The sequence below is a fragment of the Clupea harengus genome, chromosome 8, assembly GCF_900700415.2.
Source record: "Clupea harengus chromosome 8, Ch_v2.0.2, whole genome shotgun sequence".
NCBI classification, from domain to species: domain Eukaryota; kingdom Metazoa; phylum Chordata; class Actinopteri; order Clupeiformes; family Clupeidae; genus Clupea; species Clupea harengus.
The window spans coordinates 14,027,669-14,053,785 of record NC_045159.1 but is presented as its reverse complement, the minus strand read 5'-3'; the positions used below and the strand labels follow the sequence as shown (position 1 = coordinate 14,053,785).

Below are 26,117 nucleotides of genomic sequence, written 5' to 3'. Positions count from 1 at the left end.
GTTGTAGCAATATCGATTTGCAGACCAACCACAACTGGCCTTTAGCTCATATCTCGTGCAGAAGCATAGAAGCAGTAGCCTATGTGTTTATTGCAGCAAGAGCGTTTCACACAACACATTCTTTCAGCATTACACTTGTGTCTCTTACACAAGCATACAATGGATTATACATAATAACAACATTGGAAAGTTTAACGATCATATATATATGATGCATATACATATACATATACGCCTGATGATGTGTGTGTGTTCGCCGCTGAAGTGTCCTCTTTTCTCTTTTTCACAAATTCAAATCTGGTCACCCTACTTTAAAGAATGCTTATAATGTTTCCCTGCTTCATTTGTCTTATCACTTTCAAAAACGTGGTGGGTCAGTAGAGCATTTCGTCAACTGAATAATTTCGAAACGTTCATATTGGTCTGCTTTTGACATCGGACATTAATATTGTTCTTCTCTGTGAATGGTTAGTCCTACCGCTAGTGGACCTCGTGGCGCAACGGTAGCGCGTCTGACTCCAGATCAGAAGGTTGCGTGTTCAAATCACGTCGGGGTCATCCTGTGGGACTTTTTAGTTTGGATATTTGTGTGAGATTATAGGAAGTTTTGTGTCACTTGTATAGATCCTGACAGGCTTGTCGTTTGTCGTCCACTCATATATCCTAAGGCCAATAGGACATGATTTTAACACAAGCTTTGGTGCTATCGATGTTAATATAAACTAGAAAATGCATTACCAGTGCATGAAATGCAAAAGTTAAGAAAGGAAGAAGAAAAGAAAGAAGAGTAAAAGAAGGAAAGAAGAGAGGAAGAAGGAAATAAGAGTGGAAGAAGGAAAGAAGAGTGAAGAAAGGAAAGCAGAGTGGAAGAAGGAAAGAAGAAAAGAAAGAAGAGTGAAGAAAGGAAAGAAGAGTGGAAGAAGGAAAGAAGAGTGGAAGAAGGAAAAAAGAAAGGAAAGAAGAGTGAAAGAAGGAAAGAAGAAAGGAAAGAAGAGATAAAGAGAAAGATGGAGAGAAAAAAAAGTAGAGTATGGAAGGTGTCTCTTAATATATAACAGTTGAATGGAGAGGGACAGAGAGAAGAGAAGCCTTGGAACCTTGGCGCAGGTGTCAGTGAAGCACAGGTGCACGCCAGTTTAATGACCCTATTATGATGTCATAATGGCCCAATAAGTCAATGGGAAAATTTGTATTAGTTTTTCAGAAAAATGAAAAATACATAGCATAAGTGTCGTTTACAAGACCTACGCGACAAAGTTTGAACGAAATTTCTACGTTAAGCGGTTCGAGCTGAATTAATCGCAGAAGTCGGTAAGAAGAAGAAGAAGTATAAGAAGCCTAGGAATAACAATACAGGGCATTTCATGCACTGTAATTATGAAGAGATATAAAGAGCACAATAAACTAGAAAATGCATTTCCTGAAGGAAATACCAGTGCATGAAATGCAAAAGTTAAGAAAGGAAAAAGAATAGAAAGAAGAGTGAAAGAAGGAAAGAAGAGTGGAAAAAGGAAAGAAGATAGGAAGAAGGAAAGAAAAGTGGAAGAAGGAAAGAAGAGTGGAAGAAGGAAAGAAGAAAAGAAAGAAGAGTGGAAGAAGGAAAGAAGAAAGGAAAGAAGAGTGAAAGAAGGAAAGAAGAGTGGAAGAAGGAAATAAGAAAGGAAAGAAGAGTGAAGAAAGGAAAGAAGAGTGGAAGAAGGAAAGAAGAAAGGAACGAAGAGTGAACAAGAGTGGCTCTAGATAAAGAGAGAGTGAAGAGGGAAAATATTGAAAGAAGGAGAGAAAAATGGAGTGAAGCAGAGAGATGGAGTGTGAGAGAAAGTAGACAGAGAGATAACGAGAAAGATGGAGAGAAAGAAAAGTAGAGTATGGAAGGTGTCTCTTAATATTCCTAGTTATACAGTTGAACGGAGAGGGACAGAGAGAAGAGGAGCCTTGGAACCTTGGCGCAGGTGTCAGTGAAGCACAGGTGCCAGCCAGTTTAATGACCCTATTATGATTTCATAATGGCCCAATGTAAGTCAATGGGAAAATTTGTATTAGTTTTTCTTTAATATCTTAAAAAGTATAAAGTTCAGAAAAATGAAAAATACATAGCATAAGTGTCCTTTACAAGACCTACGCGACAAAGTTTGAACGAAGTTTCTACGTTAAGCGGTTTGAGCTGAATTAATCGCAGAAGTCGGTAAGAAGAAGAAGAAGAAGAAGTATAAGAAGCCTATAGGAATAACAATACAGGGCATTTCATGCACTGTAATGATGCACATTAAAATAGTGTGCATTCTGTGCAAGATGTAGTTTTGGGAACATTATAGCCTACCGTGTGTGTAAACAGTAATGGAGATTTGGTGTAAATGCTATTCATCAGTATTTAGATAGATTTGTCTAACCTATAAAAACAACATATAAAGCAATATGAAACTATGAGAAAGCAGCTGAGATGTTGCACTTGAGGATATTGCACTTGAGAATACTGCACATTTTGTCGGGTGGTAGTAGCCCTGTGTAAGTAGTGCAGTGTGGAATATACAAAAGGTGCTGTTACAACCCGGCTCGTGAGCTGCAACATACATTTGAGTCAGACCACAGAGTATACAAAAATAGGGGTTTATTTCAATAAAAGAAATAAATAGTAAATGCAAAGCACACAAAAAACACAGTGTGTACCAGAATCAAAAGCATGGTGAGAATGCAAGGCCCCCTTCTGAAGGACAACGGTAACCTTCTCAGGTGTGGACAATGAAGCAAATTATGCCCATTTACCACCCGAAGGCTGTTCCACTGCCACTGACTACAACATTGCTATGAATGGAAACAGCCATGTGTAACTACTATAATGTTACTCTGAGCTGAAACAGCCAAACGGCAGAGTATTGGCAGTGATTAAAGTAGTTGTTGAAAGCTTGTATCAGTTAGCTAACCACCTAGTTAGCTTGCTATCTGTATATGACGCCTGACCAGCGGTGTTAAGCGTCGTTTCTCGTATATCATACAACTACTGTAACTGATCATGCATAATATGATTGCTATTGATAACGATAACGGTACAGGAGTGTATGTTTATGTGCTGCAGTGTCTCAGTGTATTGTTCAAAGCATGCTCACATTCAGTGTTTACTTGTTGACTACTGTACATGTACTGTACACCAGCGGTGTTAAGCGTCGTTTCTTGTATATCATACAACTACTGTAACTGATCATGCATAATATGATTGCTATTGATAACGATAACGGTACAGGAGTGTATGTTTATGTGCTGCAGTGTCTCAGTGTATTGTTCAAAGCATGCTCACATTCAGTGTTTACTTATTGACTACTGTACCTATTTGCTTATTGTACCTGTTATATGGTTCTAGTTAGTTAGCTAAAAACATTGATTTAAATTATTAGCAGTTATTATAAATGTGTGCTGTGTATTTATTCTACATACACTTACTGCTGTAGGAAAAAAAAGTGCGTAATATTAAACATCACTGTTATCAAATTTCAGATCACAAAGGAGCTGACTGGCCGTGGCAGGGGGACAGCTCTTTGGGTGACCTCCATTGGCAACGAGGTTGGTTAGATCCTGACCAGTGTCGTGACAGTGCAGGAGGGGCTGGGACTGGACGGAGTGATGGAGCGGTACCACCAAGCAGCTGTTCCACCCCCAGTCCTGCTACACGTGGACTGTGGCCGCTGCGTGAGTGAGGGGGCGAGTAAGCTGCAGACCAGGTACACCTGGCACTTCATGAGGAGGCGGGCTGTCGGCGGCACCACCACCGATGCTCTACCACACCTTCATGGTTATGTTAATTCATAATTGTGTGTAAAGAAGTAAAATTACTGTATCTGCATTTTGTCCCACATCTGTTTACAAAATGTGTCACTCATCAGTTTTTATGTTTTTTTTTCTTTCTCAGGCTGTGGATGACTCTGGGGTGCCAGGCATGGACCGAGTTGACAGCATGGCAGAGTATCTGGTGGAGCTGAGGCACCAGCTCTCTCTGGCCCTCACCAACCAGCAGGTCAGGAACATTTATTGTCTTACTACTTTCCCTCTGTGCCCTGTCATACATATTCACACTCATGTTTTTGTCTTTTCTCACAGGCTGCTGTGTTCTCTCTCTCTGTCCAGATGGGATCTCATCCTGAATGACTACAGGAGGATCAGGCGGCGCATTCTAGACAATGGGGCTGTTATGCAGCAGACCACCCTGCAGCTGGTAGACGTGAGCCACACCACCCACCCTGTTACAGTGGCACAACAAGAGGGTGTAGAGGCAGGGCAACGTGGTGGTGCAAGGGCTGGACCTGCCCAGCCACTTGTCTGTGGCGACTGACCCTCTCCTCCCTGCTAATATGTGCCCACCATCTCCCCCCCCCGCCCCCCCCCCGCCACCAGGCCCAGTTCACCAGTACCCCCGGGCTGGCAGCACCGTGGGCCAGGCACAGGTGAAGAGGAAGGTATCGTCCGCCGTCGCACCGGCGGCTGTGAACTCGTGCCCCCAGCGAGAACTCTTCCCTGCTCCACCCTCGGGCCCTCAGCTGTTCATGCTGGGTCCAGTGACCTCACAGGGGCCTGTGCTGGGTGCTGCTCCACAGGCTCTGGGTGCCAGCTTCTCCTCTGCCACTCCTGCTCCAGTCCGAAAACGGACCTGCAGTGTTCTGCGCAACACGTGCAAGAAATGCGGGCAGTTCAGGACAGCGGAGATTGGACACAGCCAGTACAAGGGCATTATATACTGCCCCTCTGTAGAGGCTGTTCCCAAGGAGCAGTGGTTGGAGGATGAAATGCAGGAAAAATAAATGAATAAATTGTCCCCCCCCCTCCCAGAGGCATGGACACTGGCTTAGTGCCCCTCAACCCCTTTCCCTCCCAGTTTCACACTTTCTGTATATGTTTTCTGATATATATTATTATATTGTATATATATATTATGCTATAGATGTTGTTGTTGAATTTGTTATTGCAAATAAAAGTTTGTTTACAACAAAGATGTATACATTGTTCCTTTGTGAATAGAAGGATGTATTAACTGGAACACAAATATTTTGTGAAACAATTAAAGTACCTCACACATAACTGTACATGAACTTGCATTGAAATATTCTCACTAATATAAGGTAAATTTAAAGTAATATGCAAACAAATTGTGATTTCCAGTAATAAAATTGAACTTTGCAGTAAATAATGCACAGCTAAATTTCTGCTAACGGTGGGACTCGAACCGGGAACTTTGGGGTCAACTCTTCTCTCATAAATGCATATATGTATTGAAATATTCAATGTAGAATTATCCATATCTCACTAATATAAGGTTAATAAAAGGTAATATGCAAACAAATTGTGATTCCCAATAATGAAAATGAGCTTTGCATGAAATAATGCAAACCTTAATTTCTGCCAACGGTGGGACTCGAACCTGAAACATCTGCTCTCATAGTAATGCATATAAAAACAAGTTTAATGTTTTAAAAATAATTTATGATGTACATCAACATTAAAAAAACTTTAGTCATGGAGGATTAGGCCATACAAAATCCCTTCCTTCTTTTTTTCTCTCCTTTTCCCTTTTTTCTCTCTTTTTTCCTCTCTTTTCTTCTTCCCCCCTTCTTCCTTTCTCTCCCCCTCATGGAGTGCGAGTGTGCCCCAGCTTCCCCCTCACGGAGTGCGAGTGTGCCCCAGCTTGTAAGTTCAATGTAGCGCGAACACACACACACACATGACCAATCAAGAATGGAAAGCCACACTCACAATGTATTTATCAGAACTAGTGTGGCTCATTACCACACCAACAAAGTTATTGCCTTAACCTAGCTAATAACATTCCCATGTGATTCACAAAAAGTGGGCAGACGTCTCCACAACACTTAAATGTCACTAGTGCACAAAACTCACTTCATGAACCTTTACATTTAGGCACCCATAAATGCTGATCTAGATGCATGAAGTGGGCATGTCCACACACAGTTAGAATGTAAAAATCAGCGTGTATAACTAACTGTAAGTATTGTAGTGCAGATAGTCACACAGGTTCAGTTCTCATATGGCTCTTGTTCTTTAGTCTGTCTGGCCTGGACCTGAAGCGTCTGCCCGATGTCCAAGATGTCCCTCAGTATGTTTGCTTCTCTACTGAGGCAGCAAGAGCTGAACAAGTGCTCCAAAGAGGGCAGTGAGCAGCTGATGATTTTCTGGGTGATGTTGACGACCCTCCGAAGGGTTCTCTTGTCTGCTGCTGAGCAGCTGCCACACCATGTAGAGATGCAGTGCGTCCGCACACTCCTGAGAAAGCAGCTATAGAAGGACATCAGCAGAATCTCATTCAGGTTGGTTTTCTGAAGATGCTCAGGAAGTTGAGTCACTGCTGTGCCTTTTTGACTACTAATGTGGAGTTGGTGGACCAAAAGAGATGTTCTGTGGTGTCCGTACCCAGGAATCTGAAAGCAGGGACCTTTTGCAACAGATCAGGATCTGCACTATTTTTTCAGGGGGAAGTCCGACCCTGCCCACAGAACAGTATAGTGCATTGTCTAGGTGGCTAGTTGGAACGACAGGTGTGTTTATCTATACTTCACCATATGAGCATATTGGCCTATCATGAAAATTAATTTCAAGATAATACCACCAGTACTAGTTTCTTAAAATATGCTTCAAAAAGTGGCAAGTTGTTGCATATCATCTCTTTTAATAATCTTAATAATCTTATAAGTTTCATATGCTAGTGGCTCATACGCTCATATATAGTAACAAATTACTCCCTGATGGTGGAGACCTACACGTGATGTCCAGTTTGGCCACAGCTTTTCACATGTCTGACACAGACTGTATCACTTATTCCCTATAAGTGTGTCACCAGGAGTCTTTGTAGATTTAAAACTACCGTTATTAAACTGCACAACAGAGTGAACAAAAAGACATTTAATAGAAATACATACAACACATTTGAAAAATAAATCTCTCTTTAATAAATTATCTCTGAGATCACATCATTGTCTGCTCCACAGAAAAACAAAAAACAAAGACCAACACACTATGAAGTCTGACATGATGTACTATTTGTATTGGTAATGAATATAGATGTATTTTATCACAAAAGTTAAATTGAAGACAAACAGCACGAAAATATTTATGCTCACAGAAATATGGCACATCTTGCACTTGAGGTTCCATGACCATCCTGATATGGAAATGTACATATTTGAATGACATTCATTAACACCAAGTTAATTGTATCACCTGTGCTTATGACAGCATTTCTTTACATGTAATTTATGAATGCTGGCTATGTTGAAAATCATATCCTCAACAAATGGAAATAGGCAGCTGGGTTCCTCTCCAAAAATCATTGGCATCCAATGAACATAGCCATGACAAGAGGCAGAAACCAACCTCCCATAGGGGTCGCCGGACAGAACTGCAGGTCTATAAAAAATGACAAGTAACACAACTGTTACAGACTGATATTTCAACTGGAAATTAATGGTGGGGTACTATATGCAAGTATGTGTACATTAGATATTTATATGAATAAACACTTTGACAAAAATCTAGAAATTGTTGGTGTAAAGTGCCAAATCAAAGGCCAATATACATACCAATACTGGTTATCATCATGATTGTCAGCTGTGCATCAGTCCTAACTGGGATCAGGACTTTCCACAGTTCTGTGCATCTAAAAAAGTAGAACAAAAACAAACATCAGCTTTACTTGACTCTCTTCATGACTTAAAATTCTGGGTTAGTGATCGAGATGTAGATAAACCCCAGCCATCAGATGAATTAGTATTTCAGTTGCGAGTCGCCATTAAGAACATGATTAAATCTCTTTCTAAGGACACGGGCAAGTAATCCCCCTCCAGGACACAAGCCCAGAGTTCAGGACACACACACACACACACACACACACACACACACACACACACACACACACACACACACACACACACACACACACAAACACACACAAACACACAAACACACACAAACACACAAACACACACAAACACATCTGGCCTATAACATAACCGTTATCGTTATGACATCTTGTTTGACTCCGTGTGTACTATAGCCTGTGTGTTCACCTTGCATCAAATTTTTTAGAACTCTTTCAAGATGTGACGCCACACTGTCCCTCACCAGTAGAGTACTGTTCCCATGTGAGGGCTCCTGTAGTTTGGTGTAATCAGGGGGGTTGGCTTGAGGGTCGTAGCCGAGTCTGCTCAGCATGGGCGCGATGTCCGCCATATCCTTCAACACATCAGCCGGGATCTTGCCAACCCACTTCACCAAGGCCTCCGTGTTGACCGGATTCATCACTTGGTCTGTGGAGCGCTCTGTCCTGGAAGACAGCCAAGTGGCCTCATTAAGCAAACCAGATGGTAGGAGTGAATCACTGCAGTAGTGAAAGGCAAGGCTCAAATTTCTACCTCATTTATATTTACTCGATCTGTCCACAGATGCAGTACTCATAAGGAGATTGGCAGGGACTCTCCCTCCACCAGCAAGTCTTAATTTCTATAAATGTGACACCACTCAGGCAAAAAAGTAATTGCATTTGTGTTTTCCTCATCCCTACATCTACGATCTTGAGATGTTACAATGTCTTTCCTTTCCTTTTTTTTTTGATTATGCTGTTGTATAGAAGTATGTAGCTGCACTGCATTAATACACATTTTAGTTTAAATATTTAGAAAATAATATTCAGGAGAATAGTAAGAAAAAAAGTGAAATAAGACAAACCAAAATGCAAAACCAGTTTGATGTTTTATGCCAGCAGAGACTGTGTAAAAGGCTGCTTCATAACTTAATTCTGCTGAAAGAAGGATGCAATAACTAACCTAACTAAAGGACAACAGCATCCTAAAACCTCTACTGTTGTGCTCTGCAGATTGTTGGATGATAAGTCGATGTCTGAATCCAATTTAATTCTATTTAAGTCTTGTATTTACCTTTATCCTGTCTCTAAAAATACCCAAAGTAACCTTCCTTCATGGGACAATACTGTTTCCTTTTGCTAAGTGCAGTGTTTTTAAGTGACCCACTTTCAGCCAATGATTACAAATGTATGTATTTTAAAAAGCAACCCAACCATCGCTTAATCAATGGAGCAATTAACTTAATTACCAAATTTGAATGTGTTTCTAATGTATTGTTCATCTATACAATATAAAAGATACTGAGCATTCAAATATAGTACAGGAAGTGTATCTAAACTGGATTTTCGGATTTTCAGAAAACTTTGCCAAGCAAACGCCTGAAAATATTGAGAGAAGGGAGTTTCTGCTCCACTGTAACCATCACCTGACTCGCGTAATGGAGGTATTTCTATAAGGCATTACATTTTTTACACCTTACTGTTATAATACATATTTGTATGGAATTCTACCAAGTAAGTGTATGAGTGAAAGAAATGGTCTGAGAAAAGGGGTGGACACACTGTCTCGAGAAAGGTGTTATGCTGAATGTCACAGCAGTTTACAGTAAACAGAATTCATCTCTTTTTTCAAAGTAACAGTACCAGTCTAACATATACGTAATAATTTGACAAGTTGCATTCTATAAAAGGTTGACAAGAAGAGCTCATTTATGAGATTGTGAAGGTGCTAGGACCTTGACCAGATCAACTAAATGTATTAGTCAACAGACTGACTGCAAAAGATAACAGCTATGAGGCCATCATCAGAAATCAAATACAACAGAAGGGTAGAAACTAGAGGCGAAGAAAAACCTTGTGACAGTTACAAGAAAGATAAAAATGAAGGAAAAGTAACATTAACCAACATTACACTCTGCCTTTTGGTTTTATGTGGAAAGTACCAATGCTGTAGTCGTCTCTCTCTCTCTCTCTCTCTCTCTCTCTCTCTCTCTCTCTCTCTCTCTCTCTCTCTCTCTCTCTCTGCTCCTCTCAGCTGTACTTACTTAGACAGTGACACTCCGCCGGCTTTCCCAATGAGCTGCTCGTGGTGGAGCACGGCCGTGTCCCAGGGCAGGTCAAGGAAGTGCAGCAGCCTCTGCATGGCCTGCTGCGGCTGCAGGACCAGCTGCTCGTAGCGCAGCAACATGCACCTCTCCTCGCCGGCCTCGCGGCACTGGTCATACATACTCTCCGCCGCCCGGCTCCACTTCACCAGGCAGTCGCGGTAACTGCTCAGGTCAAAGCCTGTGATGGTGACGCGGCGCGAGATCATGGAGTGCACGGTGGCGCGGCCATCGCGCAGCATCAGCACGAACTTGGCGCGCGGGAACAGGTGGCTCAGGTAGGAGAGCGATTTCAGGGTGAAGGGGTCCTTGTTGCACAGGCGCGGCGCCGGCTCACCATGGCCCACAATCACCTCAAGCAGGAAGGCGCGGATGGCGGCGTCCAGTACCTCATCGGTGACGCCGGCCTCGTCTAGCCGCATGCGCTCGCGAGCCGACCGGCTCCAGGTGGAGTGCATGGCAAGCAGGCGTGGGATGACGCGCGTCTCCTCACCGCAGCGCACCATCGGGTGGGCGTCCAGCATGGCACGCATCAGTGTGGTGCCGCTCCTCGGGACGCCGCCAACGAAGATGAGCGGTGTGTTCTCGTTGTACTCCAGCGGGATCTGCGGGCCGCTCATGTTCTGGCCCAGGTTCAGGGAGGTCCAGGAGTAGCGCCTGCCGTGGCTGCCGTGCCAGTGGCCACGACTTGGGCATTCCATGGTGCTGAGGCCCAGGTAGAATACGGTCAAAGAGCTGATGACCACACAGGCCAGCAGCAGAACGTTTTGTGGTTTCCTCATCATGAATTAGTGATGGACAGAGAAGAGGATGCAGATGTTTTGTGGGGAAGTTACACTATGGATCGAGACAGAGATTAAATGTGAAGAGGAGTAGAAAAGAGAAAAAGTTCAGACACAAGAAGAGAAGAGAAAAAGGAGAAGAGAGGAGAAAAGAGAAGAAGAGAAATGTGAAGACAAAAGAAGGAACAAGTCAAAAGAACACCATGAGAATGGAAGACAATTGAACAGGAATGTAGGAGGTAAGATGTTAAAGGTCGGGAGAGGAATGCAAGGTAAAGGTATGTAGGATGGACGGAGGTGGGGGAAAGGGTTCCAAAAATGAGCACAAAGAGGTAAAAGACCTCTTCTCCTCTGGGCTCAGACAGGGGGTATATAGGGAGGGCTGACTGAGAAACCTTCTCTTACTGTGGTGACCCAGATTTGTTGTGTCAGCTCCATGGCGCCTGCAAAAAAAAATATGATATAAAAATAATGATTTTGAGGTGCTGGTTGAGATAGACTATAAAAGTCATGGGCAGACGCCAGTACAAACACATCATGTCGTTTTCTTGACCAACTTAGACCAGTGTATTGTGTCTTCTGCTCCATCAAATGTAGCTGTTTTTCTACGTATGATAATATATACATTTCCCTCGGGATTAATAAAGTATCCATCTATCTATCTCATATATCTATCTATCTATATGAGAATCTAAGATTAGAATCTGATACCCTTCTCTTTGATTATGAAAAATGACTACAGCGAGAGGGTTGTGGCTCCCATGACATGACCAATAACCAGTTAATCAGGGAAACGATGTAAAGAAATCAAAGTGAATGTAATACTACTATTACAGCAATACCAACATTGAATTTCGTAATAATGTAAAAGGCCCAGCGTCTGTTACGTGGAGACCATAAATAGACAATTTTGGTAAAACAATTTTTTTTAAAAGGCCTGAAACCAACCTATTAATTTAATTGTGTCAGATATAAGGCAGTCAATTATGATGAACTCCTGTGCAAGCCAGTGATCTATCTTTCAGACGTTAGATAAAATGACATGGACGTGGTTTTTAAACAAACCGCATACATGGTTTAAAACGAGAGGTGCTTTGAAATCTAGCGCATAGCTATTTACGGTATGACATTATTGCTTGTTGTGAGGTCATTCGACATGATACTGTCGAGTGATTAAAATGGTGTGCAGCCGAAAGCAAAAACCGCATCAGCAAACAAGGTAAAAGGTTACTGTCTGGCTAGCTAGTTAGCTAAACATAGGTGGCATTTATAAATGTGAAAGCTGTCCGATCGCATCTGGTGCCTGTGCAACTGTGCAATGTTCTGAACAACACAATGTCGACTCTGTTGTCGATATTTTTTAAACACTTTCACGCTAAATCACCATCGACCGTCTGACAAGCATATGCAGGTTAATGCGACATTGGATCCTATCTGTATGCAACGTTACTTCAAATGTAGCAATTTGATCCGATGGAATTAAATAAGTTACGGAAGAAATTACTTACCGAGATGTTACTCCGTTATGAAAGTTGTTTATCAGATTTCAGGTCAGTGAACTGTTAGATTACTTAGGAAACTGGCTTGTCGCAACATGACATGAGCACACAGATCAATCATAAAAACTTATTGTAAATTCAGGGGAGAAGGAAAGAAACGAAGCTCGAGTGTCATTGGACGAGTAAATAGTGAAATTCTCAGTAACCTGTTTCGATGCATCTGATTGGTCAAATGTTTCGTGACGCTTATTTTAACGGTACAGTGTGTATGTGTGTATTTTCCAAATGAAATAAAACGTTTCTTCATTGTATTCCCGTGACGGCCCACGCATCGTGATTATTTGTATCCGGTGATAAATGCATTTGTATACACTTGTAGGACCCCAAAAAAGTCTGACTGCAATGCAGGAATATGCAACTTCCTCATGCCCTCAAACTTACATCATTTTAAGATTTCTCAAAGCGTTCGCGTTTTCCTCCTCTATGTGTATGCGCATCACATATACCCACACCAAAACATGACATTTTGTATTCCTCTTTTAGGTGACGTCACAGGTCACATGCCTTTTGTTTATATCGAACTCGCGGCCTTTCCGAATTAAGGAGCAACGTCTTTATTTTTCGAGTAAGCTATATAAAAGCAGATTTCAGTTAAATATGTCTAAACGTGTTGTCGGATGTCATAATCAGAGAGATGATAAAACTGGTTGAACGTTTCATAGATTCCCGGCAGACCCAGAAAGACGTAGCTATTACGCATTATAGGAGAAGATTCAGAGCTGTTATCTTGGCAAAGGGAGGCTGCAAAAGAAATTAAATTAAGGGGTGCCAATAATTGTGGCAAACATGATTTGGAGAATAATATTTTTTTAATGTCAAAACATTTATTTTTTTCAATAATTTTACTTCAATGAAAAGGTAAGATTTTTGTGAATATTTTGAGTGAAAGACCAAGAGGATAAACAGCAAAGACATATTTTTTTCATAGCCTGTTTTGCTCATATTCACTAAGGGTGCCAATAATTGTGGAGGGCACTGTAAGTGGATTGCAGCGGTCAGACGGAAGAATTGGCAGCCCACTGAATACATGCAGTTTGTGACTGGTGTCGTACCTATGCATCCTTCTCATTGAGTCGCGAGGAAATTGCAACCCTTGACGAAAAGCAACTCTGATATTCGTACCCTTACTAATTTAACATCTCATGCCTAAACCTTACCAACCCAGATACAGAAGTATGCAGTGAAAGACACTATAAATGTTGTGCTAGTGTCAAATGCGAAGCCCAGGGATTGAAGTGTAATTTTTAGCAAGCGAGGGTGCGGGTTCGAGTCCATTAACAATAATAATATTGTGAATGTATTATTGATTATAAAATCGCACAGCGAGGTATACATTAACATCTGTGCATACGTTCAAACATCCAAACATGAAGTCCTGACCACTCTAACAATGTTGGCCAAAGACATCTATGCATCAATAAAATAACTGGTGCATGTGTTCAACACACATAGCTGTAACTAGCTTGCTATGCACACGTTGCCAGTGACCGACCAAACACAGCAAAGCTTAATGATAAACCATTTCACCTTTGTATAGTCCACTGAAGTTATCCATCATTTCAGTAAGTATCATGTCATGTATCAGTATCTGTTACCACCCCACTCCTTTTGAACATGTTCTCCCTATGTGTATGTGATTTGTGTATGTGTGTCTGTGAGTTGTACAAGTTGTATAAGCTACTGGATGTCCTAAAATTCCCCTCTGGAGGAATACAGTATCCATCTATCTATCTATCTATCTATGTAGGCTATGCTAGACATTATAAACTACTATATACTTTAGCTAGTTAGAGATTAGCCTGGCCAGAGTTGCTGTCATTAAACCAAATCCAACTTTTTTTAGAGCAGCAACACATTCTTTTCCTTGTGCTTGGCAAAACTACTGTGTTTGGTATCAATACTGACAAACTTTCTTAACACTGTAATACCACATAATGCCAGACAGACATTTTGACATTTAATATAAAAGCATGTATTTTAGACATACATTTACAGCACCCCCTCCAGGAAAATAGTTCCAACCTCTCTGCATGTTGACCTTTTGATCTGAGCAAATTCTGATGCAAAGCATCATTCCTCCAGGGCCGGATTATGACGAAGTGGAAATAAAAACAACATTTGAGAGAAAGAGAGAGGTATTATTCAATGTGAGACTGGGAAGGTGATGAAGTCATAGAGATAGATAGAGTTAAAAAAAGAAAACAGATGGTTAGGTTAGGGGAGGATTAAGAGGAAGTGGAATGATTGGCTTCATTTGTTTGAGTGATGAAGAGAGATGATACAGCATAGAGGGACAGAGGGATGAAAGTGAGAAAACAGAACTGGAGATAGATAGATAGATAGATAGATAGATAGATGAGAGCAGGATGTCAGTCTAAATGGCAAAAATTGCATAGGGAGTTTTGGGAAAGTTTGACAGCTGCAGACTTATCGACAAATTACAGGTGATAATTAGTCATTCAACAAAATCACTTACACACTTTTCATCGTCCTCATTGTCGCCAAGCTCTTGAATTAACACAATTAAACATAAACCCAATTCCAACACGGCTGTTTGTGCGGTGTCCATTTTTATGTGTAAAAAATATTTGTTAATTCATAGAAACATTGAACACTCAGTCTTTCCAATTTAAATAGTCAACTGTCTATCTATATATCTATCTATTTCTTTATTAAATCTTTATTTTTCTCTTTAATATCTAACTTCCCCATCTCTTAGGTTTCTTTTATCACTCTATCACCATCACTCCATCACACTATCGCTTCATCACTATCACTCTATCAATATAATAATATGCCTGATAGGCAATGGCTGATTATTAGTGTTGTTAAATACAAAACAAAGTAAGTCCACCATTTGTATGATGCCTCACTACAGGGTTTTAACATCCCTGTTTGCCACTTCTCTCGACGAAGAGAGAGAGAGTGAGAGAGAGCGAAATGGCTGTGTAAATGCTTGAATGTAGACCAACAATGAAGTTCCTACAGTAACATGCCCTCATTGTATATATATTTATAACAATTAAATAAGATGTGTTGCAAAACCTTTCACTTAAACCTAACCCTGGTCACACCTGGTACAGTCTTATGAAAGGGGTGTAACTGTTACGTTGCAACTATTTGGGTTAGGGAATGTCGTTGTTTAGTGCTGTGTCTGCCATAGTGACAGTTTGTCGAACACAAATACATTTAGTTTCATTTGATGCACATCTTTGGGTGTAAGAGATAAGTAAAAAGTATAATTATTTGGTTAATATTTTAATCCATGTTTCTAAAGCTTGATAAAACTCTATAAAAGTATTACTATCACAATCATGGTCTGACTGTTTCTTTCTTTCTTTCTCTCTATCTTTATATCTAACATCTCAATCTGTTTAATTTATTTGTATCTTTTTCTGTCTTTCATTCTCTTTCTCTCTCTCTCTCTCTCTCCATTCTGTCTCTTAATTTGTTTGTCTTGTGTCTTTATCTCTCTCTTGCACTCAGTTACTCACTATTTGTCTATTTTAATTGATTTATTTTTCTCTCCCTGTATTTGTTTTTTATCAAAAACACGGTACTGTGTCACTCTCTTTAATGAATGGAATTGCCCTTCTCTCAATCTATCAGTCTTTACACACCTCTTTCTTCTCTCACTTTTTGTCTTCCTTCTACTTTGTCATTCTTTGCCTGCATACATTGAATTGCTTTAAATGTCAGTTACTTTATATTTATTTTGATAATTATTATTATTACGCACTGGTCTTTCCTTCAGGAAATGCAAATCTATTTTATCTTTAATACCATTATATATAGTCAGTAGACGCTGCGTATTGAGAATATGTGTTGGTAACCACACAGACTGCAAATATTTTGTGCCGTTTTTAAAAAAAAAATCCCTAACCTTTACGATTGATATGATATTCGTACATCGGATTCCAAACTTAAATCTGTTTGACCCTCTTTTGATTCCATACAGTAGTCAAAATGGGAGGGACTACGCTTCACTGAAAATAATTTTACGGCGCACACCCCCCCGCATACACATAAAACAGGCTTGGTTTGGTTGCAATGGATAGCTGAGGGACAGTACGACTACCAATGAATTCATGTTCCTTAGGGTCACACGTGTAATATTATAATTAACGTATACATACAAGTAGTAGAATAACGGTATCGCAGAAAACGCAAAGTGGTAGGAAGTTTGCTAGCTAGGTTAGTAACGTTAGGCTAAGTAGCTTTAAAGCGGTGAACACCACCACCTGTTGTCTCAGTTCAGGGTTGCCTGTCCGACCATGAGTTCTACAAGCGCCCGTGACAGCTCGGAGGTAAAGCCTGAGTAAGACTAATAGATAGTGTTTGACTGTAGTGAGTATCGATTGATCACTATATAGTCTGTACAACACAAACAAATCAGTATAGAAATGCAGCTGTTTCTTGCAGAACGTTACTAGCTAGCGTGCTTTTTATTGAATTTTTTTTAGTGATATCACAAATCATTGTTAACAATATGGTGTTCTGCAGGGGTCTAAACTCTGGGGAGGGAGGTTCGCTGGTGAAACTGACGCTATCATGGAAAAGTTCAACGCCTCAATAGCATATGACCAGAGAATGTGGGACGCAGACATCAGGGGCAGCAAGGCATATGTTTTGGCGCTACAGAAGGCTAACCTTGTGACGGAGGATGAGATGAACCAGATTGTCACTGGTCTTGATCAAGTGAGTTTCTGTCTATTTCAGTTCTTCTGATCAGAACCAAAAGAAACAGTTTTTTACAGTCAGATTTTTTTTCTCCCTTGGCAGTTGTGTTGGTATAGACTTAATAGGTGACATACAAAAATGGATGACAGAGACCAATGGCTTCTGTGTCATGTTGTTCACAGGACAATTGTTGTATAATCATGTGACTGCACATTGAGCTTTTGTTTGTTGCATTCGTCAAACAATGCTTCTGTTTTGGACAATGAATTTGAATCAGGCTTGAGTGCTGAAAACATATGCCAGTTACAAAGAAAGTAAATTATACACATTTCACCAAAATGTTTACAATGGCCTACATTTGGTTAATGACATTCAGATATTATAGGAAGATAGTAGATGCCATATCAAATGTTTCGTACTGTCCTGTGTCTATATTTACTCAAACCAGGTTTATGCAGAATGGTCTGGGGGGTCCTTTCAAATTAAATCAGGAGATGAAGACATCCACACAGCCAATGAGCGTCGGCTTAAGGCAAGCCACTCTGACTCTTTTTGTTGTACCGACTTCAGTTCTGTTGTCTTGTAATATGTTCAAAGACAACTTTGATAGTAGTGCACAATTGTCCTGTTTTGCTGTCTGTTTTGCTGTCTCTCCTGTCCAATTGTCACACCATTCACAACCGAGGACAAATAGCATTTGACCTCAGTTAAGATTTAAGTCTCGTAACCCAGTGTTTCTGTTTCTGGAAGGAAAAAATGAAGATATTGAGTCATTCCCCTAAGTGTAAACCTGCTCTCGTTTCATGATTCTTGATTCCATGCATTCATGAGCTTTTCTGCTTTGTGCAGGAACTGATTGGAGACGCCGCAGGCAAGCTGCATACAGGTAGAAGTAGAAATGACCAGGTGAGTTTCAGCGTTATTGGTCAATGTGTACTTTGCAAGTGTTCTGCGGTGCTAATATCTGTGATGATACATGAAGGAGATTCAGTGGTTTATTGGAATGTATGAGGGTGGAGTTCACCTGCATTCTTTCATAATCTTAACAGGTTGTCACAGACATGAGGCTTTGGTTACGGGATGCGATAGGTATTGTGAAGGGCCATGCCTTACTGCTTATAACTACCATGGTGGAGAGGGCCTCTAGGTAAACATATGTGCATACCCTCCTCATAACACACACACACACACACTTGGTCACAAACACCCACTGACTTACCCACACTGTCACACATAAGCACATGTAGGTCTTCCTAACACGCACTTGCACACACTCTTGGTCAGAAACTCTCACTCACTTACACGCAGACTCACATAATGGAGTCTTCTAAATAATTTAGCCAAATATAATGCATATCAAAACCTGCTTTTTAATTTGTGTTACATGCACCCACACTTTTGACCATGTTTAGAGAGATAGACATCCTTTTCCCTGGGTACACACACATGCAGAGAGCTCAACCAATCCGATGGAGCCACTGGATTATGAGGTAAAGTGAGTTTTTTTCCCCCAAGAGAACTAATGCAAAGTTGCAGATCCTATTAAGAGGATAGGAAAGGCATGACTTATTTGTGTCTGAGCTGGAGTCGTACATTTAGTTTGACATTAAAGGTGCAGTCCTCGTGAAAGGTTGTTAATATTTGAGCTCAACAGCCAATCAAATACACCCCTTCCTTCCGTGCTCCTGAAACAACGTTGTTGATTAGCTGGAATAGTGTATGGTTCAGTTCAGGCCTAGGGTTAGGGGTTTGTTTGTTTTTCTATGTACAGAGCCAGAACTGCAAGAGTAAGAGTTTTTTTTTTAGTGCACACACTGGACAGACAGCTACAGGAGCGTAAAGAGAATTTAGTTGAATTAGACAAAAAGTGGAATGGATGATCAAGGACAGCACCCTTAAATCTGTATGTGATATTTAGCATGTCAGAGCTCTTTTTTAATGTTGCCTTGCCAAGTCTTGTGGTATCGCTCTTTCACTTTCTCCCTGTGTCTGATTTCAGCCATGTGGTGGCCTTGAGCAGAGATGTGGAGAAACTTGATGAAATTCGGCGGCGAGTTAATGTCCTGCCTCTCGGAAGGTACCCTTTCACCTTTAAGATGACACTCAAAAAATAACTAATATAAAAACTAACTAATATAAAAAGATCAACCCATGTTTTTGGTATTAACTCTCACCCCATTCTACCACAATTTCTCTTGGAAATGTATTGTTGACCAAGTCTTTCAATTCCAAATACACATAAAGCACTCTAGTTATACATAGAAATGTAAATACCAGCCTAACATTCTGTTCAAATAGATTGTCTTTTCTTTCGACCTGTATTACAATATGTGTTTACTTTGTATTTACAGTGGTGCCATTGCAGGGAATCCATTCAACATTGATCGCAAACTGCTTTGTAAAGGTGGTCAATTATGGCATCAATGCAAGCCCCAGTTTACACTATAGTATTCTGATTATCTAGCATTTTTAAAGTAATGGTTGAAAGATGCTGTTGTGCATCCTAGTTGCACTGAGTCTGACTATGGGCATGGGTTTTCTCTTACAAAATCATTTTAATATATGCTGTATAACTGTCTGTGTCTAACTTTTTTGTATAGAACTGGCCTTTGATTCAGTCAGTATCAACAGTATGGATGCAACAGCAGAGAGAGATTTTGTTGGTATGTTGTTTTTGTTTTACATACAGGAAGGATGATAAATGTTCATATTTCTGTTTTGTACACTGCATATACCCATATGCATTGAGTTTATTGTGGTATTGTGTATGTGTGTTTGTGCGTGCGTGCGTTTTGACAGCTGAGTTCCTCTTCTGGGCATCTTTAAGTCTCACTCACCTCAGTAAGATGGCAGAAGACCTAATCATCTACAGCACCAAAGAGTTCTCCTTTGTCACACTGTCTGATGCTTACAGGTGACACACACACACACACACACACACACACACACACACACACACACAATATAGAGTGTTACAGTTATTCAGATGTCCAAAAGGCTGCTTTTTGACAGTCCCGTCCTCTTGCATGCGCTCCCCGTGTTGTGTGTCCAGTGTGTGCTTTGGGTAGTGCAGTAGTTAGAGCTCTGTGTTTGTGTGTTTGTGGCGTGAGCAGCACTGGCAGCAGCCTGATGCCCCAGAAGAAGAATGCTGACAGCCTGGAGCTTATCCGCAGCAAGGCCGGACGGGTCTTCGGAAGAGTAAGGGACTTATGAATCTTGGGTTTGAAGTAAGACAATGTGGAGAAGTTCCAGTGTTAGCACATGAAGCTTCTTGAGAAAAGGGATGTTTCTGAAGGATGTTTTTGAGAAAAGGGACTCATTTCTGTCATCGTCTGTGGAAAAAATGGAGAAGCGCTGTGGTTGCACAGCTGATCTGAGCTCTGTTTCTGAGGAAAATGTTAACAAGAACGTCTCCAATTATTGTTTGCGACCATTTCCAAGAAATACACTCACACGCATACAGGCACACATCAATGTTTTCTTAATTCAGACAAGTGGACATTTTAGTATCTAGTGCCACTGAACTAACTGGATGTTAGTTTGAGAATCTGAAGGTTTTCATACTTTTACCACCACCTCTGCACTTATCACACTGTGTTTGCCTCAGTGTGCAGGTTTTCTCATGACACTGAAGGGCCTGCCCAGCACCTACAATAAAGACTTACAGGTGAGAATGTGAGCATACTTTACAGGAATAGATGGAGATCAACACTGGTGGTGATGTTATGAGACCAATTGGTGAGATTTGAAAAACAGAAATTCATTCAGCCCATATAGTAACTGGGTTTGTGTGTGTGTAGCTGTTATAATAACTTCCATGTATGTAATTGTCGCTCATGTGGAATATGTATGCCAGTATATCCCGCTGTGAATTAAATTCCTAGATAATTCTACATGTTCATATGTAGTATTGTAATCCAATTCCAATTACGCCATTTTTTGAACGTCCACATCCAAATGTCTGCCTTATATTTCCTTCACCTGCTTCAGGAGGATAAGGAGGCCATGTTTGATGTGTATGACACAGTTGAAGCTGTTCTCCAGATCGCCACAGGTGTCATAGCCACACTGAAGGTAAGAGGTCGGGCCGACCCTCCCCTGACCGCATTGACTCGCACTGTGTGGGCCAGCTCATTGAGATATGTTCATTGGTGGCACTTGTTCTGACATAGACATATGTGTTTGTTTATTAACCGTTCTTAACAGGTGAATAGCAGTGCAATGAAGGCTGCCCTTAGTCCTGACATGCTTGCCACTGACCTAGCCTACTACCTGGTCAGAAAAGGGGTGGGTTTATTTCTCTTTTTGTTTTCTTTTCCCCTTTCCTTTTGTCTTTCTTCCGTGTTTTCTCAAGCAAGTCAAAAATTAACCTAATGTTTCCTGATTGCCTCAGATGCCTTTCAGACAGGCTCATGGATGCTCTGGAAAGGCTGTAGCTCTCGCTGATTCCAAAAACGTCCCGCTTAATGAACTTACTCTGGAAGACTTGCACACCGCCAGGTCAGAAAACTCATAACACACACGTGCACACACACGCACACACACACACACACACACACACACAGAGACACACACTGAGAGTGTTGAAGATCTGCTGACATTGTTCTGGTTTCCCTTCTCCCTTTCTACTCTCTCTCTCTCTCTCTGTCTCTAGCCCGCTGTTCGACAGTGATGTGTCCTCTGTGTGGGACTACAGCAGCAGCGTGGAGCAGTACAGCGCCATGGGAGGCACAGCCAAGAGCAGCGTGCTGGCACAGATAGACCACATGAAGACCTGGCAGGAGAAATACAAGCATTAACGCACTCTGCCATGCGATAATGAACGCACACCCTCACAACAATTGCGAGTTTAAGCAATGGGAGTGTGCATATATAAACACACACTTAATTATATATTAACTTTGTGCTGAGGTGATCTCTGGTTTCCATATCTGAAGAGTGGATGTTATACTGTTACAAATAACATGACTGAATGCACTCCTCTCTTAAATGAAAGTTACTGAAATTGCATAGTAAGCTTTTGCGTCCCATGGTGAATAAGTCTAAGGGTTCTGACTGTCAAGGTATGATTTTACTGGATGTGTTGTTTCTTTGCATCCGTGTTTATCTCATAATATTTAGGTCAACCAGGTTATGCTGCAAATAAAACAAACCATAGAGGTCTAGCATAATGCTAATTTCTTCTTTTATTTAGTGTTCTTTACAGCATGTCAATGGCATTGTCGTGTCTGTCTGCTCAGTATGGACAGAATTGTTCATTTTGTCAATAATGACAGTATTGGTCAATGACCGCACTATTACATTTCAGTTGTACCACTTTCACAAATGCACCCCATGTACCTACCGTTCCTGTATACTATACGAGATTCCCCTCTATTTAGAAGTTTGTGCATATATAATTAAGAAAATTACTATATATATATATATATAACCTTAGATTGTATTACTTGGGCAAACCTTAGAAGAGCATATAGATTGACTGAGTTTGAAATCAATCTTACATCAGCTCTGGCTATGGTGTCAAAGCTGCTGCTGCTGCTGCTAGATAGCTTCTAATTCTGGAGGCAGTTGACATTTCCCTTTGGTCTAGTGGCATCGCACACCGAGCACCTTATGACCGGTAGGAGAAGAGACAGACAGTATTCCGTAAAACAAATAAAACATTCACATCTCATTAAGATAACCCAAGCAGGAAGATGAACAAGGCAAATACATTATAAAAGCAGGCCTGGGCCATCTGGTAATTAGGAGACGATGAGTCTACTCTGGAATGGAAGGGGCCGAGTATGTGTGTGTTTCATATCACCTCACTGTACACAACACAAGCTAACAAATACAAGAAAGGAGCACAGACGCAAGAGTGTGGACCGCAGGAAAACTGGGCCCGCAGAACCTGGGAGAACCGGAATGGCTGAGGACTTGTACACAGTTCTGCCGTTGAGTTGCTGAGTAGGTCTGAAGATGTCTGTCATGGGCTTCCCAGTCCAGTACCACACCTCTTCAGCCACGTCCACCAGCTGGGGAGAAGTGGACAGGAGATTGACAGTTACATATACTTACTAAATATATTTACATTCTGTAGCATAAAAGTATACATTTGGTGCGATGGATTCAGTATCCACTGCAGTCTTTGTATTGTGTACTATGGGTTATGGGATCATGGTCTCTTACTTGTCTGTGACTGGCTGGCAGGGTCCTCTGGAATATGGTCCAAATAACGGACTCATTGCAGCCGGGTGTTGTCATGGACCCGGAGTAGCGATAGTAGGCAGACAGCTCATGGGCCGGAGGGATGATGTCACTCAGTTTGAAAGCTGCGACTGAGCTGGTGTTTCCTGTAACCACCACAGGACAAGATAAAACAAATGTAGAGATTTGCACATTAACTTCTCATTACCTTAAATAAATAGTGTTCCAGTGTGAGGAATCAATCTTTTGTCCAGGACTATATTAAAGTCTGGACTGGACTTGGCAATGACAATTTTCTCAAGTCATCTAGCTCACCAATGTAGCGCACTCTTCTTAAAGCTTCAAGTACTGTATCGAAGTGAGGGTTGTCTTCCAGTGATTCCTAGGGAGAGCATGGAGGAGTCTTATGTAATTATTTAAGTGGAATCTATAGTCAAAGCAGATGCATGAGAGATTCAGAGAGCCGCACCTCAAAGAAGAAGGCAAGTAAGGCTATTCCTGCACTGTCACTTTCAGCTTCTTCCAGAGTCTGGTATTTCTCTTTGATGTGGACGACGTGCAACTTCAAAAGAGAGAGCACAAATATAAGGAGAGGCATACACCTGAACACACACACACACCCTCACAGGACAGTTTGGTGCCCATATCTTCCCATACTCTCAGCTTATCAAACAACCCATCTGCAGTGTTGTCCCAGCTGCTCTGTGCATTGAGACGAGTGCATGCCAACCTCCATGGGGTAGCGCTCTCCATCCACCGTGTGCTCAGAGCCGGGTCCTGCATCTACCCCCCAGTGGAGGTGAAACTGCAGGGCCTTATAAGTGCTGGCCAGGCCCCCTCCATGGATCTTCGCAGATGGAGGGAGAGCAAAATGAGCTGAAATAACAGAAGGTTTTTCATCGGTCAATGCTGTCATACTCAATTCAGCACACACACACTTGAAAGGTAAATTAAAGTAGTAAAAAAGAGTTGAGTCACCAGAGTGTCCAAGGTGATCCACTGTGATGTTACTGACATGATTGTGCCCTTCAAAGGTGAATGAGGTCAGAGCCGCGTCATACAGGACTCGACTCGTGACTATGTTAATGGGAGATTGTCTCTGCCCTCCACATTCAGGGAACAGTGTGGACCATTTTCCCGGCTCTGAAAAGACAGATATAACCAAGGTCAGGCTAGAACTGGGTCGACAAAATATGTCTCAAACCAGAACGATTTGAACTGGAATACAACAAAATCATACAGATCTGATAGCGAAAATTGGAAAAATAAAACAGCTAGTAGTAAAACAATACACCATAGAGTGACAGGAGACCGGGAGTAGTTGCATTTTTTCCCCTCTAGTTGATGAATAAAAAACTCACAGACACGCTTGCCTTTTTGGAAGTCAAAGTTAGATACAAAAACCTCTATGTGCATTTAACCATGTCTCTGTACTACTGATGCAGGTGACACTTACCCTCGCAGGTGTCATCACATGAGTACTGGCTGTGGTAGCACCATGGATGAGTTGTATGGTACTGACCTGGAACACAAACACACACACACACACACACACACACACACACACACTGAAACATGCACATAGACAAGCTCACACAAGCATGCAAGCTGTGTGACTGTCATGGGTCACAGGAGTCGCGGCTAAAGAAATAGCAGTGGTTATTAACTGACACATTTAGTTATTTATCAGGCCTTCTGAGCCATGGGCTGATAATCTTGCCGTCAGCAACATTTCTACCTGACCTTACACCGAAAGGACGTCACACCCACACAGACCTGGGCTATCCCCGCCTCAATCCCCAGCCAATTTCCTTAGCCAGTCAGTCTCTTCCCCCCTTACCAGTCAGCCTCTTCTACCATTCTGTATGAAGTTGGTAGGTTTATTGATATTTTATTTTTATTTTTATCATGTTCTTTTTTTTTCTTTTTTTCTATCTGGCTTTCTGTCTTTATCTCTTCCCAAACCACTCATCCATTTGCTTTCTGAGGTTCTTTTGTTGTTCTGTTTTGTTCGAGGATTAGTGTGGTCTGAGAAAACTGGACAAAGACTGTACTGTAAGGGGTAATTTTGGACACCTGATTGATCAGCAAACACAGCGTCAATTCATTTCAACTTTGATACCCTCTTTTTGACAAAGAGATCTATTGAGGGCACTTTTCATTAAATGGTGAAGTTTTTAAACAAAGGCCTGTTGTAGAGACTCTTAAAGGCAGGTTTAGATAATGATCTAAGGAACATTAATAGACCATTAACGGCGCCACTGTTTACCCAACACCATTGACAAGAGGAGAGTACAGGGGTTAATATACTATAACCGGAAACCTCTGCAACAATTTTCACCACTTCTACATAATTTATATGCTGTTACTTGCTGCTGAAAATATGTAGGTGTATACATATGTCTACCCAACACGTTTTCTTCCATGCCTTCTGCTAATGATTGACAGCTCAAGTAATTAATTTAAACATATAAATGCAAAGAAGTGATACAGGTGCTTAAATATTTTGTTTGCAGTATTATGTAGTATTCAGTCATAGCTATCATTATTGAAAATACATGAGAAATGTTTATAATGAAAATCTATACTTTTTTCAACCAACAACGTACAAAAATTAATAGGCTTGTACTAACTAAGTTTTGTATTCATGATAAAAACACAGAACGTTTTCTACCTCTTTTTCACACGAGCGCTTACCTGTGCAGTATGAAAGAACAGACAGAAGCATGGAGAGGGGAAGAGTGGTCCTCATGACTCTGGTACGCCACTACACTGACTGCTCAAGGTGAGAGGAGAGCACCTGAGAGGCAGCGACAGGGAGGGAGGAGAGGAGAGGAGGGAGAGGTAGTGTAGGTAGAGGGGGAGGGACATGTAGTTGTGGTGGTGGCTGCAAAAGGAAATGTTGGCTGTAATGTATAGAGACAGACCCCAGGGCCATGGGCCCTGT

At 41.3% G+C, this 26,117-nt stretch overlaps 3 protein-coding genes and 1 non-coding gene across 9 annotated transcripts; 2 read left to right on the top strand and 2 right to left on the bottom strand.

Moving 5' to 3' along the window:
- The first annotated feature begins 486 nt into the window (after positions 1-486).
- Positions 487-558, top strand: trnaw-cca. The gene has a single exon. It is a non-coding gene; the product is annotated as a tRNA-Trp (tRNA).
- Positions 559-6,885: 6,327 nt separating this feature from the next.
- On the bottom strand, positions 6,886-12,407 carry tpst1l (tyrosylprotein sulfotransferase 1, like). Of its 4 annotated transcripts, none has more exons than XR_004164143.2 (6): positions 12,251-12,407; positions 11,138-11,185; positions 9,901-10,797; positions 8,064-8,320; positions 7,578-7,654; positions 6,886-7,404 (listed from the first exon to the last, which is right to left on the bottom strand). XR_004164143.2 is itself a non-coding variant. In XM_031571984.2 (5 exons), the coding sequence occupies exons 2-4, from the start codon at positions 10,743-10,745 to the stop codon at positions 7,619-7,621; spliced, it is 1,083 nt and encodes a 360-aa protein (XP_031427844.1). In that variant the 5' UTR covers positions 10,746-11,185; positions 12,251-12,406; the 3' UTR covers positions 6,886-7,404; positions 7,578-7,618. The 4 variants fall into 4 exon arrangements, 1 of the variants encoding a protein (XP_031427844.1); XR_004164142.2 differs by having other exon boundaries at positions 11,148-11,185; XR_004164141.2 differs by having other exon boundaries at positions 9,901-11,185.
- Positions 12,408-12,790: 383 nt separating this feature from the next.
- Positions 12,791-22,152, top strand: asl (argininosuccinate lyase). Of its 2 annotated transcripts, none has more exons than XM_031571983.2 (16): positions 12,791-12,866; positions 16,805-16,999; positions 17,430-17,513; positions 17,831-17,887; positions 18,031-18,128; positions 18,394-18,471; positions 18,981-19,058; positions 19,333-19,385; positions 19,582-19,644; positions 19,781-19,895; positions 20,095-20,179; positions 20,589-20,648; positions 20,972-21,055; positions 21,188-21,268; positions 21,375-21,481; positions 21,636-22,152. In XM_031571983.2, the coding sequence occupies exons 2-16, from the start codon at positions 16,853-16,855 to the stop codon at positions 21,778-21,780; spliced, it is 1,335 nt and encodes a 444-aa protein (XP_031427843.1). In that variant the 5' UTR covers positions 12,791-12,866; positions 16,805-16,852; the 3' UTR covers positions 21,781-22,152. The 2 variants fall into 2 exon arrangements, with proteins under 2 accessions (XP_031427843.1, XP_012678461.1); XM_012823007.3 differs by lacking the exon at positions 12,791-12,866 and adding an exon at positions 16,296-16,608.
- Positions 22,153-22,292: 140 nt separating this feature from the next.
- LOC105896217 (carbonic anhydrase 15-like) lies at positions 22,293-24,722 on the bottom strand. 2 transcript variants are annotated; one of them, XM_042708483.1, is made up of 5 exons: positions 24,627-24,722; positions 23,640-24,313; positions 23,486-23,552; positions 23,153-23,316; positions 22,293-22,998 (listed from the first exon to the last, which is right to left on the bottom strand). In XM_042708483.1, the coding sequence occupies exons 2-5, from the start codon at positions 23,766-23,768 to the stop codon at positions 22,789-22,791; spliced, it is 570 nt and encodes a 189-aa protein (XP_042564417.1). In that variant the 5' UTR covers positions 23,769-24,313; positions 24,627-24,722; the 3' UTR covers positions 22,293-22,788. The 2 variants fall into 2 exon arrangements, with proteins under 2 accessions (XP_042564417.1, XP_042564416.1); XM_042708482.1 differs by having other exon boundaries at positions 23,640-24,722.
- Positions 24,723-26,117: the final 1,395 nt, after the last annotated feature.